Raw genomic sequence first — 13,688 nt, 5'->3', positions numbered from 1 at the left:
AATCACATCATCTGCAAATAGAAATAAATTTACTCCTTTCTTTCCAATCTTTATGGCTTTTATCTTTCTTGCCTTATTGCATTAGCTAGCACCTCTAATACAGTATTGAAGAAATATGGTAAAAGCAGGTATCCTTGCCTTTTTCCCAGTCTCAGGGGGAAAAAAATTCAATATATCATCGCTAAATTTGATGTTAGCTGTAGTTTTTCATAAATGCGCTTTATCAGCAATTCACATATTTTTAATTCTGGAAACTCTAACTGGAAGACTTCTGCCCTCCCCAATTCCATACCCCCACTTAAAGCTAATATGACTTTTTTACTGTGAAAAGAACTTCATGATAAAGCAAACAAATTAAAATCACTCAGAAGACTCCCACTAGGTTTTATATATAAAACAAAAATGAATGGACTATAAAACTGTTTATACCCACTTTTTTCCCACAATATATTCTCATGAACACCTTCATATAATTTTTATTCTAAAACATTTTGGTACCTCAAAATATCCACATTTTATGGATAAACCATAATTCTTTGTTTACTATCCCCTCTCAGATATTTAGATGGATTTCAATGTATACTATATAGTACCATGATGAACATTATTATAATAATATATCTTTGAATATACTCATGATTAATATTTTAAAAGGAAAATGTATTTTTTAAATTTCATACACAGATTAAGGGATGAAAAGGTAAAAGTTTAATTTGTAGATCTCTAATTCAAACAGGCTTTGGAAACTCCCTAGGTTTTTAACCTGAGTCCTGAAATTTTCTGGCCCTGAAGGAACTAAAATTGTACTAGTAGCTAATTTTATTACTTGTTTCAAGATTCTGGAGTTCAGGAATATGCATTTTGTATATGGGTGGATGTGGAGTAGGATGAATGGCATAATGCTTTGCAAGGACACAAACATAGATCTAAGAACTTCAGAAACCTAAAGGGCTTCCTATCCTGCTCCCTAATTGGAAGACAGAAAGAAAGCTTACCAGAAACCCTTAGTAATTAAAAGTAGAGGGGTCATCAGCTTTATCTTTCTCTGATCTCAGGGAAAAATAAGCATTCTAAGAGTCAAAGCAATTCAAGCATCTCTCTTTTTTTTTTCATCTTTTTTTGTTTTTTGTTCTGGTGCTTTAAAATTTTTTTTTCATTTTTATTTTGTTTCTGTTTTTGTTTTTTTTTTTTTTTTCATTTTCTTTCTTGGTTATTTTTTTTTCTTTTTCTCAAGCATACCTCGATATCTAATAAATTATTTTTCTTACCATTTAGAATTGATCTTAGTTTGCTCTTTGTCTTTAGCTGAAGTGGCTATGGTAAGTGTGCAAGTTTATGTAACCCTGTACCAAAGGTTTATTGTGTAGGAGTGGGGTGGCAGGAGACCCAGAGAATCCTAGTTACCAATTTTGCCACTACTGGAGGGATCTTCTGGGACTAAGAGAAAGTGAGCACAGGAATGGGAACCCTGGCAGTTTTGGTAATGAAAAGGTAAGAGGACAGGAGCTGTTTTAATGGAAACTGCAGCAGTTTCTGCCTTTGCCACCCTTAGTCAGCTATTCTCTTACCCCTTTTATCCCTAAATTGGAGCAATGATCAGTCCCAAGTCTTGATGAGCTAATCATGAGAAAAGCAAAGCCAGATATCAGCAGCTTAAGGTCACTCCAAAGTAGATTAACCTTGACTACTGGACATTTACTGGGCTCAACAGTCTTGGGTTAAGGTGTTAAAGCAAGTTAAATGAATCTGATTAGAGTCAGCACAACAAAATACAGGGCTGTTATTATCAGCTATAACAGAAGGCTTACAGGTCTTGGTGGCAATCTGTTTTCCTCACATTCTTTATTTTTTTTAAAGATTTATTTATTTAATTCTCCCCCCTCCCCCGGTTGTCTGTTCTCTGTGTCTGTTTGCTGCGTCTTGTTTCTTTGTCCGCTTCTGTTGTTGTCAGCTGCACGGGAAGTGTGGGCGGCGCCATTCCTGGGCAGGCTGCACTTTCTTTCGCGCTGGGCGGCTCTCCTTATGGGTGCACTCCTTGCGCGTGGGGCTCCCCTACAGCGGGGACACCCCTGCGTGGCAGGGCACTCCTTGCGCACATCAGCACTGCGCATGGGCCAGCTCCACACGGGTCAAGGAGGCCTGGGGTTTGAACCACGGACCTCCCATGTGGTAGACGGACGCCCTAACCCTGGGCCAAGTCCGCTTCCCCTCCTCACGTTCTTTAGACTAGGGATTCTAAACCATTTCCTGCTGAGCAAATATTTTAATTTTATGATCTCTAATGGAGAAGGAATTCTAAGTAAAAAAATCACTGGTGAGATGGTGAGTTTAGTTAGCAATACTCAAGTCCCTTCCAATAAGCAGCACTGAGGTAATCTATGCAAGACCTCAGAACTTGCTTGTCTGTTTAATACATATTTCCTGAGCACCCTGCCATGTGTAAGATGCTGTGATGGAGCTTACAGTACTTTGGCTGCTATGCTTCAAGACAGTGGTGCATGATTTACTAAATGACATATGGCAGGAAGATCTTGGTTGCAACATGTACCTTGAAAGTAATTCACCTCATTATATAGCTTAAAAATGTAGGACTTTGGGTTTCAGATGATTCCACTTCTTCCTTAGTTCATATTTGGTGCTCTCAGAAGCAAAGATGTAGTCAATGGATTCATAAGACAGATCCCACACCTGAGACTGGTTCAAATTAAATGTTTCAGCCACCAGCTGGTACTCTTGAGAAAGGTGTGTTGCAAAAACACCCTTATCATCAGTCTGCCAATATAAGCAAAAAAGTTTCAAATGAACAATTTTAAAAACAATTTTTCACACCAAAAGCACAAACATAAAAGAAAAAAAAAATAAACTGCACTTCATTAAAAATAAAAAACTTTTGTGCATCAAAGGATATCAAGAAAGTGAAAAGATGTGGCGTTCTGGGAAGGTGGCATCAAAGTAGGACAGGCAGGACACTGCTCTTTGACAAGAATGTAGAAAGGAAGATTATTAGTAAGGGTAACTACAAGGATTAAAAGACAGAACATAGTAAGATATGACAATGGAAAGCCAAGGGATAAAATAGACAAAGCAAATAATGCCTGTACAGTAATAACATTGAAATTTTTAAAAAAGATTTATTTATTTATTTATTTCTCTCCCCTTCCCCCCCTCCCCCACTTGTCTGTTCTCTGTGTCTATTTGCTGCGTCATCTTTGTCCGCTTCTGTTGTTGTCAGCGGCACGGGAATCTGTTTTTCTTTTTGTTGAGTCATCTTGCTGTGTCAGCTCTCTGTGTGTCCAGCACCATTCCTGGGCAGGCTGCACTTTTTTTTTGCGCTGGGCAGCTCTCCTTATGGGGCACACTCCTTGCGCATGGGGCTCCCCTATGCGGGGACACCCCTGCGTGGCACAGCACTCCTTGCGCGCATCAGCACTGTGCATGGGCCAGCTGCACACGGGTCCAGGAGGCCTGGGGTTTGAACCGTGGACCTCCCATGTGGTAGATGGACGCCCTAACCACTGGGCCAAGTCCACCGCCCAACATTGAATGTTAATGGATTGAAGTCCCCAATCAAAAGACAAAGACTGACATAATGGATAAAAAATATGAGCCATCTACATGCTGTCTACAAGTGACCTGCCTTAGATGTAAGGACACAACCAGGATGAAAGTGAAAGGTTGGAGAAAGATATGCCATGCAAATAGCAATCAAAAAAGATTTGGAGTAGCAATAATCACATCAGAAAAAAATAGATTTTAAATGCAAAACTGTTATAAGAGATAAAGAAGGTCATTATATATGTATTAATAAAAGGGGCAATTCACCAAGAAGAAGTAACAATCACAAATATTTATTCACCTAACCAAGGTGCCCCAAAATACATGAACCACACACTGGCAAATGTGAAGGAAAAGTAGACATCTCTACAGGAAGAGTTGGAGACATTAATACACCACTCTCAGCATTGGATAAAACATCTGGACAGAGTATAAGTAAGTAAACAATTTGAATAATGTGATAAATGAACTAGACCTAACAGACATTTATAGAAAATTACACCCTCAAACAGCAGGATATACATCCTTTTTAAGTGCTCATGGTTCCTTTTCCAGGATAGACCATATGTTAGGTCACAAGACAGGTCTCAATACATTTGAAAAGACTGAAATTATACAAAGTACTTTCTCTGTTCATAATGCAATGACACTGAATCGATAATGGATGGAAAATTGGAAAATTCACAAATACATGAAGATTAAACAACACTCTTAAGTAACCAGGAGGTCAAAGAGAAATTGCTAGGGAAATCAGATAAATCTCAAGACAAATGAAAATGAGAACATAACATATCAAAACTAATGAGGCACAGCAAAGGCAGAGCTGAGAGGAAAATTCATAGCCCTCAATGGTTACATTGCAAAAGAGCTAAAATTGAAGGCCTAACTGCACACCTGGAGAAACTAGAAAAAGAATAGCAAACTAACCCCAAAGCAAGCAGAAGGAAAGAAAGATTAGAGCAGAAATAAATGAAATGGAGAATAAAAAAACAATAGTGAGAATCAATAAAACCAAAAGTTGGTTCTTCAAGATGATCAACAAAATTGACAAACCCATGGGGAAGCGGACTTGGCCCAGTGGTTAGGGCGTCCGTCTACCACATGGGAGGTCCGCGGTTCAAACCCTGGGCCTCCTTGACCTGTGTGGAGCTGGCCCATATGCAGTGCTGATAAGCGCAAGGAGTGCCGTGCCACACAGGGGTGTCCCCCATGTAGAGGAGCCCCACGCGCAAGGAGTGTGCCCCAGAAATGGAGAGCTGCCCAGCCGAAAGTGCAGCCTGCCTAAGAATGGTGCCGCCCACACAGAGAGCTGACACAACAAGATGACGCAACAAAAAGAAACACAAGATTCCCGTGCCGCTGACAACAACAGAAGCAGACAAAGAAGACGACGCAGCAAACAGACATAGAGAAGAGACAACTGGGGTGGGGGGGAAGGGGACAGAAATAAATAAATAAATAAATCTTTAAAAAAAAAATTGACCAACCCTTAGCTAGACTGACAAAAAAAAAAAGAGAAGATGCAAATAAAATTGGAAATGAGAAAGGTGACATTACCACTGACCCTGAAGAAATAAAAGAGATCATGAGATGATACTATGAACAACTGCATGCCAACAAACTACACAATGTTGAGGTAATGGACAAATTTCTAAAAAAACACAAACAACCCACTCTGACCCTACAAACAAGAGAAGAATTTAACAAACCAATCACAGGTAAAGAAATTTAAACAGTCATCAAAACATCCCCAAAATGAAAAAGTCTAGGACCAGATGGCATCACAGGTAAATTCTAACAATCATTTAGAGAAGATCTAATACCAATCTTGCTCAAACACTTCCAAAAAATTGAACAGGAGGGAATGCTACCAAACTCATTCTATGAAGCCACCATCACCCTAATACTAAAGGCAATTAAAGATATTATGAAAAAAGAAAATTACAGACCCATTTCTCTTATGAATATAGTTGCAAATATCCTAAACATAATGCTTTCTAACCGAATTCCAAATGCACATTAAAAGAATTATACATGACTGTATTAGTCAGCCAAAGGGGTGCTGATGCAAAATACCAGAAATCAGTAGGTTTTTATAAAGGGTATTTATTTAGGGTAGGAGCTTATAGATACCAGGCCATAAACATATGTTACTTCCCTCACCAAAGCCTATTTTCATGTGTTGGAGCAAGATGGCTGCCAACATCTGTGAAGGTTCAGGCTGCCTGGGTTCCTCCCTTCCTGGGGCTTGCTTCTCTTTCCTCTGTGTGCTTACTTTCTGGAGCTCCAGCTTAAGGCTTCAGCATCAAACTCCAACATCAAAAGCCTTCAGTTCAGGGAAGCAGACTTGGCTCAATGGATAGAGCATCTGCCTACCACATGGGAGGTCCAGGATTCAAACCCAGGGCCTCCTGACCCATGTGGTGAGCTGGCCCACGTGCAGGGCTGATGCACGCAAGGAGTGCCCTGCCACACAGGGATGTCCCCCACATAGGGGAGCGCCACGCGCAAGGAGTGCACCCCGTAATGAGAGCCGCCCCATGCAAAAGGAAGTCCAGCCTGTCCAGGAGTGGCACCACACACATGGAGAGCTGATGCAACAAAAAGAGACACAGATTCCCAGTGCCACTGACAAGAATACAAGCGGACACAGAAGAGCACACATTGAATGGATGCAGAGAGCAGACAACTGGGGGATGGAGGGGAAGGGGAGAGAAATAAATGAAAAAATAAATCTTGAAAAAAAAAAAAAAACAAAAAGCCCTCAACTCTATCCTTTGCCATGCCTTTTATCTGTGAGTCCCCATGCCTTGGTGAATCAAATATTTAGGAATTTAACCAGGACATAAAAGACCTGAATTCAGAAAACTATAAAACACTGCTAAAAGAAATCAAAGAAGACAAAAGACCGAAATAAATGGAAGGACATTCCATATTCATTGATTGGAACACTATCATTGAGATGTCAATTCTAACCAAATTGATTTACAGATTCAACACAATCCCCCCCAAAATTCCAACAACTTTTTTTGCAGAATTGGAAAAGCCAATTATCAAATTTATTTGGAGCATAAGGGTCCTCAAATAGCCAAAAAAATCTTAAAAAAGAACCAAGTTGGAGGACTCTCACTTCCTGACTTTAAAACATATTTCTTAGCTACAATGGTAAAACAGCACGGTAGCATGGTACTGGCATAAAGATATACAGATTGACCAATGGAATCAAATTGAGAGCTCAGAAATAGAGTCTCACATCTATGGCTAACTGATTTTGACAGGACTGCCAAGTCTCCTCAATTGGGAAAAAAAAGTCTCTTCAACAAATGGTGCTTGAAGAACTGGATACTTATAGCTAAAAGAAAGAAACAGGACCCCCTATCTCACACCTTATACAAAAATTAACTCAATTTGGATCAAGGACCTAAATATAAAAGCTAGAAATATAAAACTCCTAGAAGAAAATGTTAGGAAACATCTTCAAGATCTTGTGGGTAGGTGTGGTTTCTTAAACCGTATACCCAAAGCATAAGCAATGAAAGATAAATAGATAAACAGGACTTCCTCAAAATTAAACACTTGGTACTTCAAATGACTTTGTCAGAAAGTGAAAAGGCGGTCTACTTAATGGGAGAAAATATTTGGAAAACCACATATCTGATAAGGGTTTGATTTCCATGTTATATAAAGAGATCATACAACTCAACAATAAAAAGACAAGCAACCCAATTAAAAAATGGGCACAGAAGAACACACAGAATGGACACAGAGAGCAGACAACTGGGGGGGGGAGAAATAAATAAAAAATAAATCTTTAAAAAACATAAAATAAAATAAAATAAAATAATGAGATATAATTTCATGCCTTACAGGTTGGCCATTCTTAAAAAACAAGAAAACTATAAGTGCTGGAGAGATATGTAGATATAGGAACACTCCTTCACTGTTGGTAGGAGTGTAAAATGGTGCAGCTTCTGTGGAAGACAGTTTGGAGGTTCCTCAGGAATCTAAATATAGAACTGTCATATGATCCAGCAATCCTGCCACCAGGAATATATTCAGAACTGAAAGCAAGGACACAAACAGATATTTGCACACTGGTGTTTCACAGCAGCATTATTGACAATTGCTAAAAGATGGAAACAATGTAAGTGCCCATCAAACAACAAATGAATAAACAAAATGTGGTATATACATATGATGGAATACTATTCAGGTGTAAGAAGAAATGAACTGGGATGCATATGACAACATGGATGAACCTTGAGGATTTTATGTTGAGGGAAATAAGCCAAACACAAAAGGATAAATATTATATGGTTTCACCAATATGAATTAAACATAATGAGTAAACTTACGGAGCTCAGCTATAGAGTATTGGTTAGTAGAAGACAGAATGTGGGTTGAGAAGGGGGAGCTGATGCTGAATGTATGTAGAATGTTTAATAAGGTTGATTGTAATTATGTGGAAACAGATAGAGTTGATGGTAACACATTATAATGAGTATAACTAACACTGCTGATTTATAAATGTGATTGGGCCTGAAAGGGGTAGTGTAGGGAGGTTAATGAAAATTGAAAGACAGACAGAGGATAATCTAGAGACTGTGTAACAGTGATTTTGATGGTAGATGAGGATTATGGTTAATAATACAAATATAAGAATGTTCCTCTAATATGGTGATACATGAGAAAAATACAACTAAGGTTAACTTATAGTTAACAGTAATACTGTAATATTTTTATAGCAAAGGCAAAGAAGGTACTATACTAATACAAAATATCAAAAAAAAAGAATATGGGATTTAGTTTTATGAGATATGAATATGACCGAGCTTTTTTTTTTTTTTAATTTTCTTCTTTAACAAGAAAACCTTGGTCATGTCATTTAACCAATCTGTGATCATTTATTCATCCTTTAGAACATCCAGTGGAGAAACAACTGACTTTGTTTTTAGGATTAAATAAGATAAATATGCCAGACAGGAATTTTTAAAGTAATGCTTCCATAACTTGTTATGCTACCTTTTGTCTGTTATTTTATTTTTTGAAGTTGAAATGCAGTTTAAAATAAAAGTGAAAAGATAACCTACAGAAACAGAGAAAATATTTGGAAACCATTATCTCTGATAAGGGTTTAATATCCAGAATATAAAAAGAACTACAATGCAACAACAAAAAGACAAACCACCCCATTTAAAAATGGACAAAGGACTTGAATAGATATTTCTCCAAAAAAGATATATACAGGCATATCTTGGAAATATGGTGTTGTTAGGTTCCAGACCACTACAAAAAAGCAAGCATCCCAAAAAAGTCCCGCAAATGTTTTGGTTTCTAAGTGCATATTGTCATGTTTATACTATAGTCTAGTAAATGTGCAATAGCATTATGTCTAAAATAAAATATACATTAACTAAAAATATCACTAAAAAATGCTATCTCTGAGCCTTCAGTGAGTCATAAAGTTTTTGCTGGTATAGGGTCTTCCCTGGATGTTAATGGCTATTGACCATTCAGAGTGGTGGCGGCTGAAAGTTGGAGTGGCTGTGGCAATTTCTTAAAATAAGCCAAGGAGGTTTGCTCCATCGATTGATTCTTTCTTTTGTGAAATATTTCTTTATAGTGTGCAATGCTCTTTGATAGCATTTTACCCACAAATGAATTCCTTTCAAAATTGGAGTCAATTTTCTCAAACCCTGCTGCTACTTTATCAACAAAGTTTATGTAATCTAAATCCATTATTGTCATTTCAACAGTATTCACAGCATCTTCAGGAGGAGATTGCATCTGAAGAAACTACTTTCTTTGCTCATCCATAAGAAGAAACTCCTCATCCTCTCAAGTTTTATCATGAGATTGCAGCAATGCAGTCACATCTTAAGGCTCCACTTCTAATTCTAGTTCTCTTATCTCTATCTACTATATCTGCAGTTACTCCCTCCCCTCCACTGAAGTCTATCTAGAACCCCTCACAATCATCTGTGAGGGTTGGAGCCAACTTCTTCCAAACTCCTGTTAATGTTGATATTTTGCCCTCCTCCAGTGAATCACCACTGCTCTTCCCTCTTCCCCCCAGGTACATATATTTATGGCAGCTTTATTCCCAATTGCCCAAAACTGGAAACAATCCAATGTCCTCCATCTGGTAAATTGGATAAACTGTGGTACAATCTTACAATTGATTACCATGTAGCAACAAAAAAGACCGAACTATGGATACACACACCAAAATAGATAGATCTCAAATGCATTATGGTAAGTAAAAAAGGCCAGACTCAAAAAGGCAATGACTCTGGACTTACTGATATTCTATTCTGGAACTAATGTGATTAGTAATGGAAGTAAATATAGCACTGAGATGGAGAAAGTGGCTACGATAGCTGTCGAGGGTGGGAATGGGAAGAAGAAATGTGATGTGGGGGCATTTTCAGGACTTGGAGATGTCCTGGGTGGTACTGCATGGACAGTTTCTGGACATTGTATGTCCTCCCATGGCCCACAGGGTGGATTGGGGGACAGTGTAAACTGTAATGTGGACCACTGACCATGTGGTGCAGCAGTGCTCTGAGATGTATTCACCAAGTGCAATGAATGTCCCATGATGATAGAGGAGGTTGTAGTTATGGGAGGAGTGGGGTGAGGGGGGTAGAGGGGTATATGGGGACCTCAGATTTTTTTAATGTAAAATTAAAATTTTTAAAAAAAGGCAATGACTCCAGATATGATATTCTCTAAAAGGCAATCTATAAGGACAGGGAACAGCTCAGTGGCTATCAAATATTGGGGTTATAGAAAGGGGCTGACTACAAAGGGACAGCCACAAGTTAATATATTGGGCTGAGTAAACTGTTCATGAATTGTCAATGAGCAGTCATATTTTGAAAGTCTTTTTTGGAGCAGTAGGTCTCAACAGGGGACTTATATAATCAGTAAGCCATATTGTAAATAGATGTGCCGTCATCCAGGCTTTGTTGGTCTATTTATAGAGCACAGGCAGAAGAGTTTAGCATAATTCTTAAGGGCCTAAGATTTTCAGATGGTTAATCAGCATTGCCTCAACTTAAAGTCACCAGCGGCATTATCCCCTAAAAAGACAGTCAGCTTGTCCTGTGAAGCTGTGAAGCCAGGCTTTGACTTCTCCTCTCTAACTATGAAAGTCTTAGATGGCATCTTCTTTCCAATAAGTCTGCTTTGTCTACATTGAAAATTGGTTGTTTAGTGTAGCTACCTTCATCAATGATCTTAGTTAGATCTTCTGTATAATTTGCTGCTTCATCTTGCACTTTTATGTTATAGAAATGGTTTCTTGCCTTGCTCTGGATTAGGCTTTGGCTTAAGGGAATGTTGTGGCTGGTTTGATCTTCTATCCAGAACAACTTTCTCCATATCAGCAATAAGGCTGTTACATTTTATCATTTGTGTGTTCACTGAAATAGCACTTTTAATTTCATTCAAGAATTTTTCCTTTGCATTTATAACTTAGCTAAAAGGCACAAGAGTCCTAGCTTTTGGACTATCTCATCTTTCAACATGCCTTCCTCATTAAGCTTCATCATTTCTAGCTTTTGATTTAAAGGGAGATGTGTGACTCTACCTTTTGCTTGAACACTTGAGGCCATTGTTTTAATTTCAATATTGTTGTGTCTCAGGGAACAGGGAAGCCTGAGGAGAGGGAAAGAGACAGTGGAACGGCCGGTCACTGGAGCAGTTAGAGCAAATGTGGGTGCTGTTCATGGTGCCTCAAAACAATTATTATAGTAACATCAAAAATCACTGATCACAGACCACCGTGACAGATATAACATTAATGAAAAAGTTTGAGGTGGCAGACTTGGCCCAATGGTTACAGCATCCATCTACCAAATGGGAGGTCTGTGGTTCAAACCCTGGGCCTCGACCCGTATGGAGCTGGCCCATGCTCAGAGCTGATGCGTGCAAGGAGTACCCTGCCATGCAGGGGTGTCCCCTGCATAGGGAAGCCCCACACGCAAGGAGAGCCGCCCAGAGCGAAAAAAAGTACAACCTGCCCAGGAATGGTGCCGCACACACGGAAAGCTGACATAACAAGATGATGCAACAAAAAGAAATGCAAGATTCCCGTGCCGCTGACAATAACAGAAGTGGACAAAGAAGATGCAGCAAACAGACACAGAGAACAGACAACCAGGGTGGGGGGGGGGGGGGAGGGAAGGGGAGAGAAAGAAAGAAAGAAAGAAAGAAATCTTTAAAAAAAAAAAAAAGTTTGAAATACTTCAAAAAGTACCAAAACGTAACAGAGAGACAGGAAGTGGGCATATGCTGTTGGAAAAATGGCATTGATAGACTTGCTCAATGCAGGGTTGCCATAAATCTTCAATCTGTAAAAAATGCAGTATTTGCAAGGCACAACAAAGTGAAGCACACTGAAAAGAGGTGCTGAACATCTTCAGCTACTAGTGAAATATATATTAAAACCACAATGAGATACCCCCACTGGGGTGACTCTTATTTAAAAAAAAAAAAAAACAGAAAATAGTGTTGAGGAAAATAGTGTTGAGGAAAAATGAAAAATTGGAACCCTTGCATATTGTTGGTGGAAATGTAAAATTGTGCAGCCACTGTGCAAAATAGTTTGGTAGTTCTTCAGAAAGTTAAACATAGAATTACCAAATGACCCAGCAATTCCACCTCTAGGTATATATCCCAAAGAATCTGAACAGTTCTACCAGGAGTTTGAACAGTTACTTGTACACCAATATTCATAAACAGCATTATTCCTAATAGCCAAAAGGTACAAACAACCTAAATGTACATTGATAGATGAATATATAAATAAAATGTGGTATACACATACAATGGAATTTTATTTAGCCATAGAAAAAAATGAAGTTCTGATACATCAATGAGTCTTGAAAACATGTCAATTTTAAAAAGCCAGATGCAAAAGGACAAATATTGTGTGATTCCACTTATATGAAATATCTACAGTAAGGAAATTTGTAGAGACAGGAAGTAGATTAGAGGTTAGCGGAAGCCAAGGGAAAGGAGGAATGGGGAAATATAGCTTAACAGATACAGAGTTTGTTTTGGGTGATGAAAAAGTTTTCATAGTTGGTGGTGATGGTAGCACAACATTGTGAATGCAATTAATACCACTGAATTGACACTTAAAAATGGCTAAAATGGGAAACTTTGTGTTATAAATATTGTACCATGATAAAAATTAAAAACAAAAACCCATGTTTTATTCAGGGTTTATTTTCCCCTTTAGCATGCTTCTTCCAAGTGTCTATATAGGGGCTTATAAATGCATCTGTGCATATCTATAAACAGACTTGTTTATACTTGAAACACACACACACCAGAGTAGTTATTCTCAACACTGACTACATATTAAAATCACCTAGGGAGCTTTTAAAAATACATCCATGCCCAGGACTCATGCCAGATCAAATAAAGCAGAATCTCAGGAGTGGGGCTATAGGGCATCAGTACCTTTTAAAAAAGTTTTCCCAAATATTGTCCTGGATCTTCTCCTGTAGAGCCAATCCAGGGTCACTGGCTTTCTGCAACTTTCAGGCCCCAATCCCCTCTCACCCCTCTACTTGGCCACTACCCTCAGGCATGCAAGGCAGTCAGCTAAGGAGTAAGCATCTGATGTAATGTAACTCAAGGACTAAAAAGGAGCAAAATACTTCAAACAACTTACACAGATCACAGAAGGATGAGCAATGCTGTGCCAGAATCCAAAATGATGCTGGTCATAAGATGGAACTGTCTGACTTTTGATGTTTGAGGTCAAACAGAGTTCTGGATGAAAGGGGGAAAAGCCTCTAATTAAAAGATGGTAAGTGAACTCATTCAGTGTTCCCCAGTAGACAAATGAGGTATCTTTTAAAACTATGTTAACTTTCAGGAGTTCTTATTTTACAAAATTGACCTTTTTAACATGTTAAAATTCATAGTTCATTTAGTGTAGTTGTACACAAAATATGTGCTGCAGCTTAGGAGAGCAACTGTACCAGGCAGGGAATTTTAAAACCCCCTTCATAGTTAAATGCTTTCTTTCTTTTGCCAAAATGGGGAGAAAGTCAGTGTTATAAGCCAGTCACCAAGAAGGCGGCAGGGAATTACCATGGCAAGGGAGCCCAGAA

General features: G+C 38.6%; 1 protein-coding gene across 10 annotated transcripts in view; it reads right to left on the bottom strand.

The window, feature by feature from the left end:
* Nucleotides 1-1,173: 1,173 nt before the first annotated feature.
* Nucleotides 1,174-13,688, bottom strand: part of MAPDA (N6-Methyl-AMP deaminase) — a 57,827-nt gene continuing 45,312 nt past the window's right edge. For 2 of the 10 annotated variants that reach the window (XM_058294055.2, XM_058294054.2), the window contains exons 10-12: nt 13,244-13,344; nt 11,150-11,217; nt 3,830-7,616 (exon numbers count right to left, since the gene is read on the bottom strand). In XM_058294055.2, the coding sequence (XP_058150038.1) occupies nt 11,185-11,217; nt 13,244-13,344 (134 nt within the window). In that variant the 3' untranslated portion in view covers nt 3,830-7,616; nt 11,150-11,184. Of the gene's footprint in view, nt 2,773-3,829; nt 7,617-11,149; nt 11,218-13,243; nt 13,345-13,688 lie in introns of those variants that run through there. The other 8 variants (XM_058294049.2, XM_058294047.2, XM_058294053.2 and 5 more) reach the window with 7 other exon arrangements.

This window comes from Dasypus novemcinctus, chromosome 3 (assembly GCF_030445035.2).
Source record: "Dasypus novemcinctus isolate mDasNov1 chromosome 3, mDasNov1.1.hap2, whole genome shotgun sequence".
NCBI classification, from domain to species: domain Eukaryota; kingdom Metazoa; phylum Chordata; class Mammalia; order Cingulata; family Dasypodidae; genus Dasypus; species Dasypus novemcinctus.
This window is presented reverse-complemented; position numbering and strand designations above follow the sequence as displayed.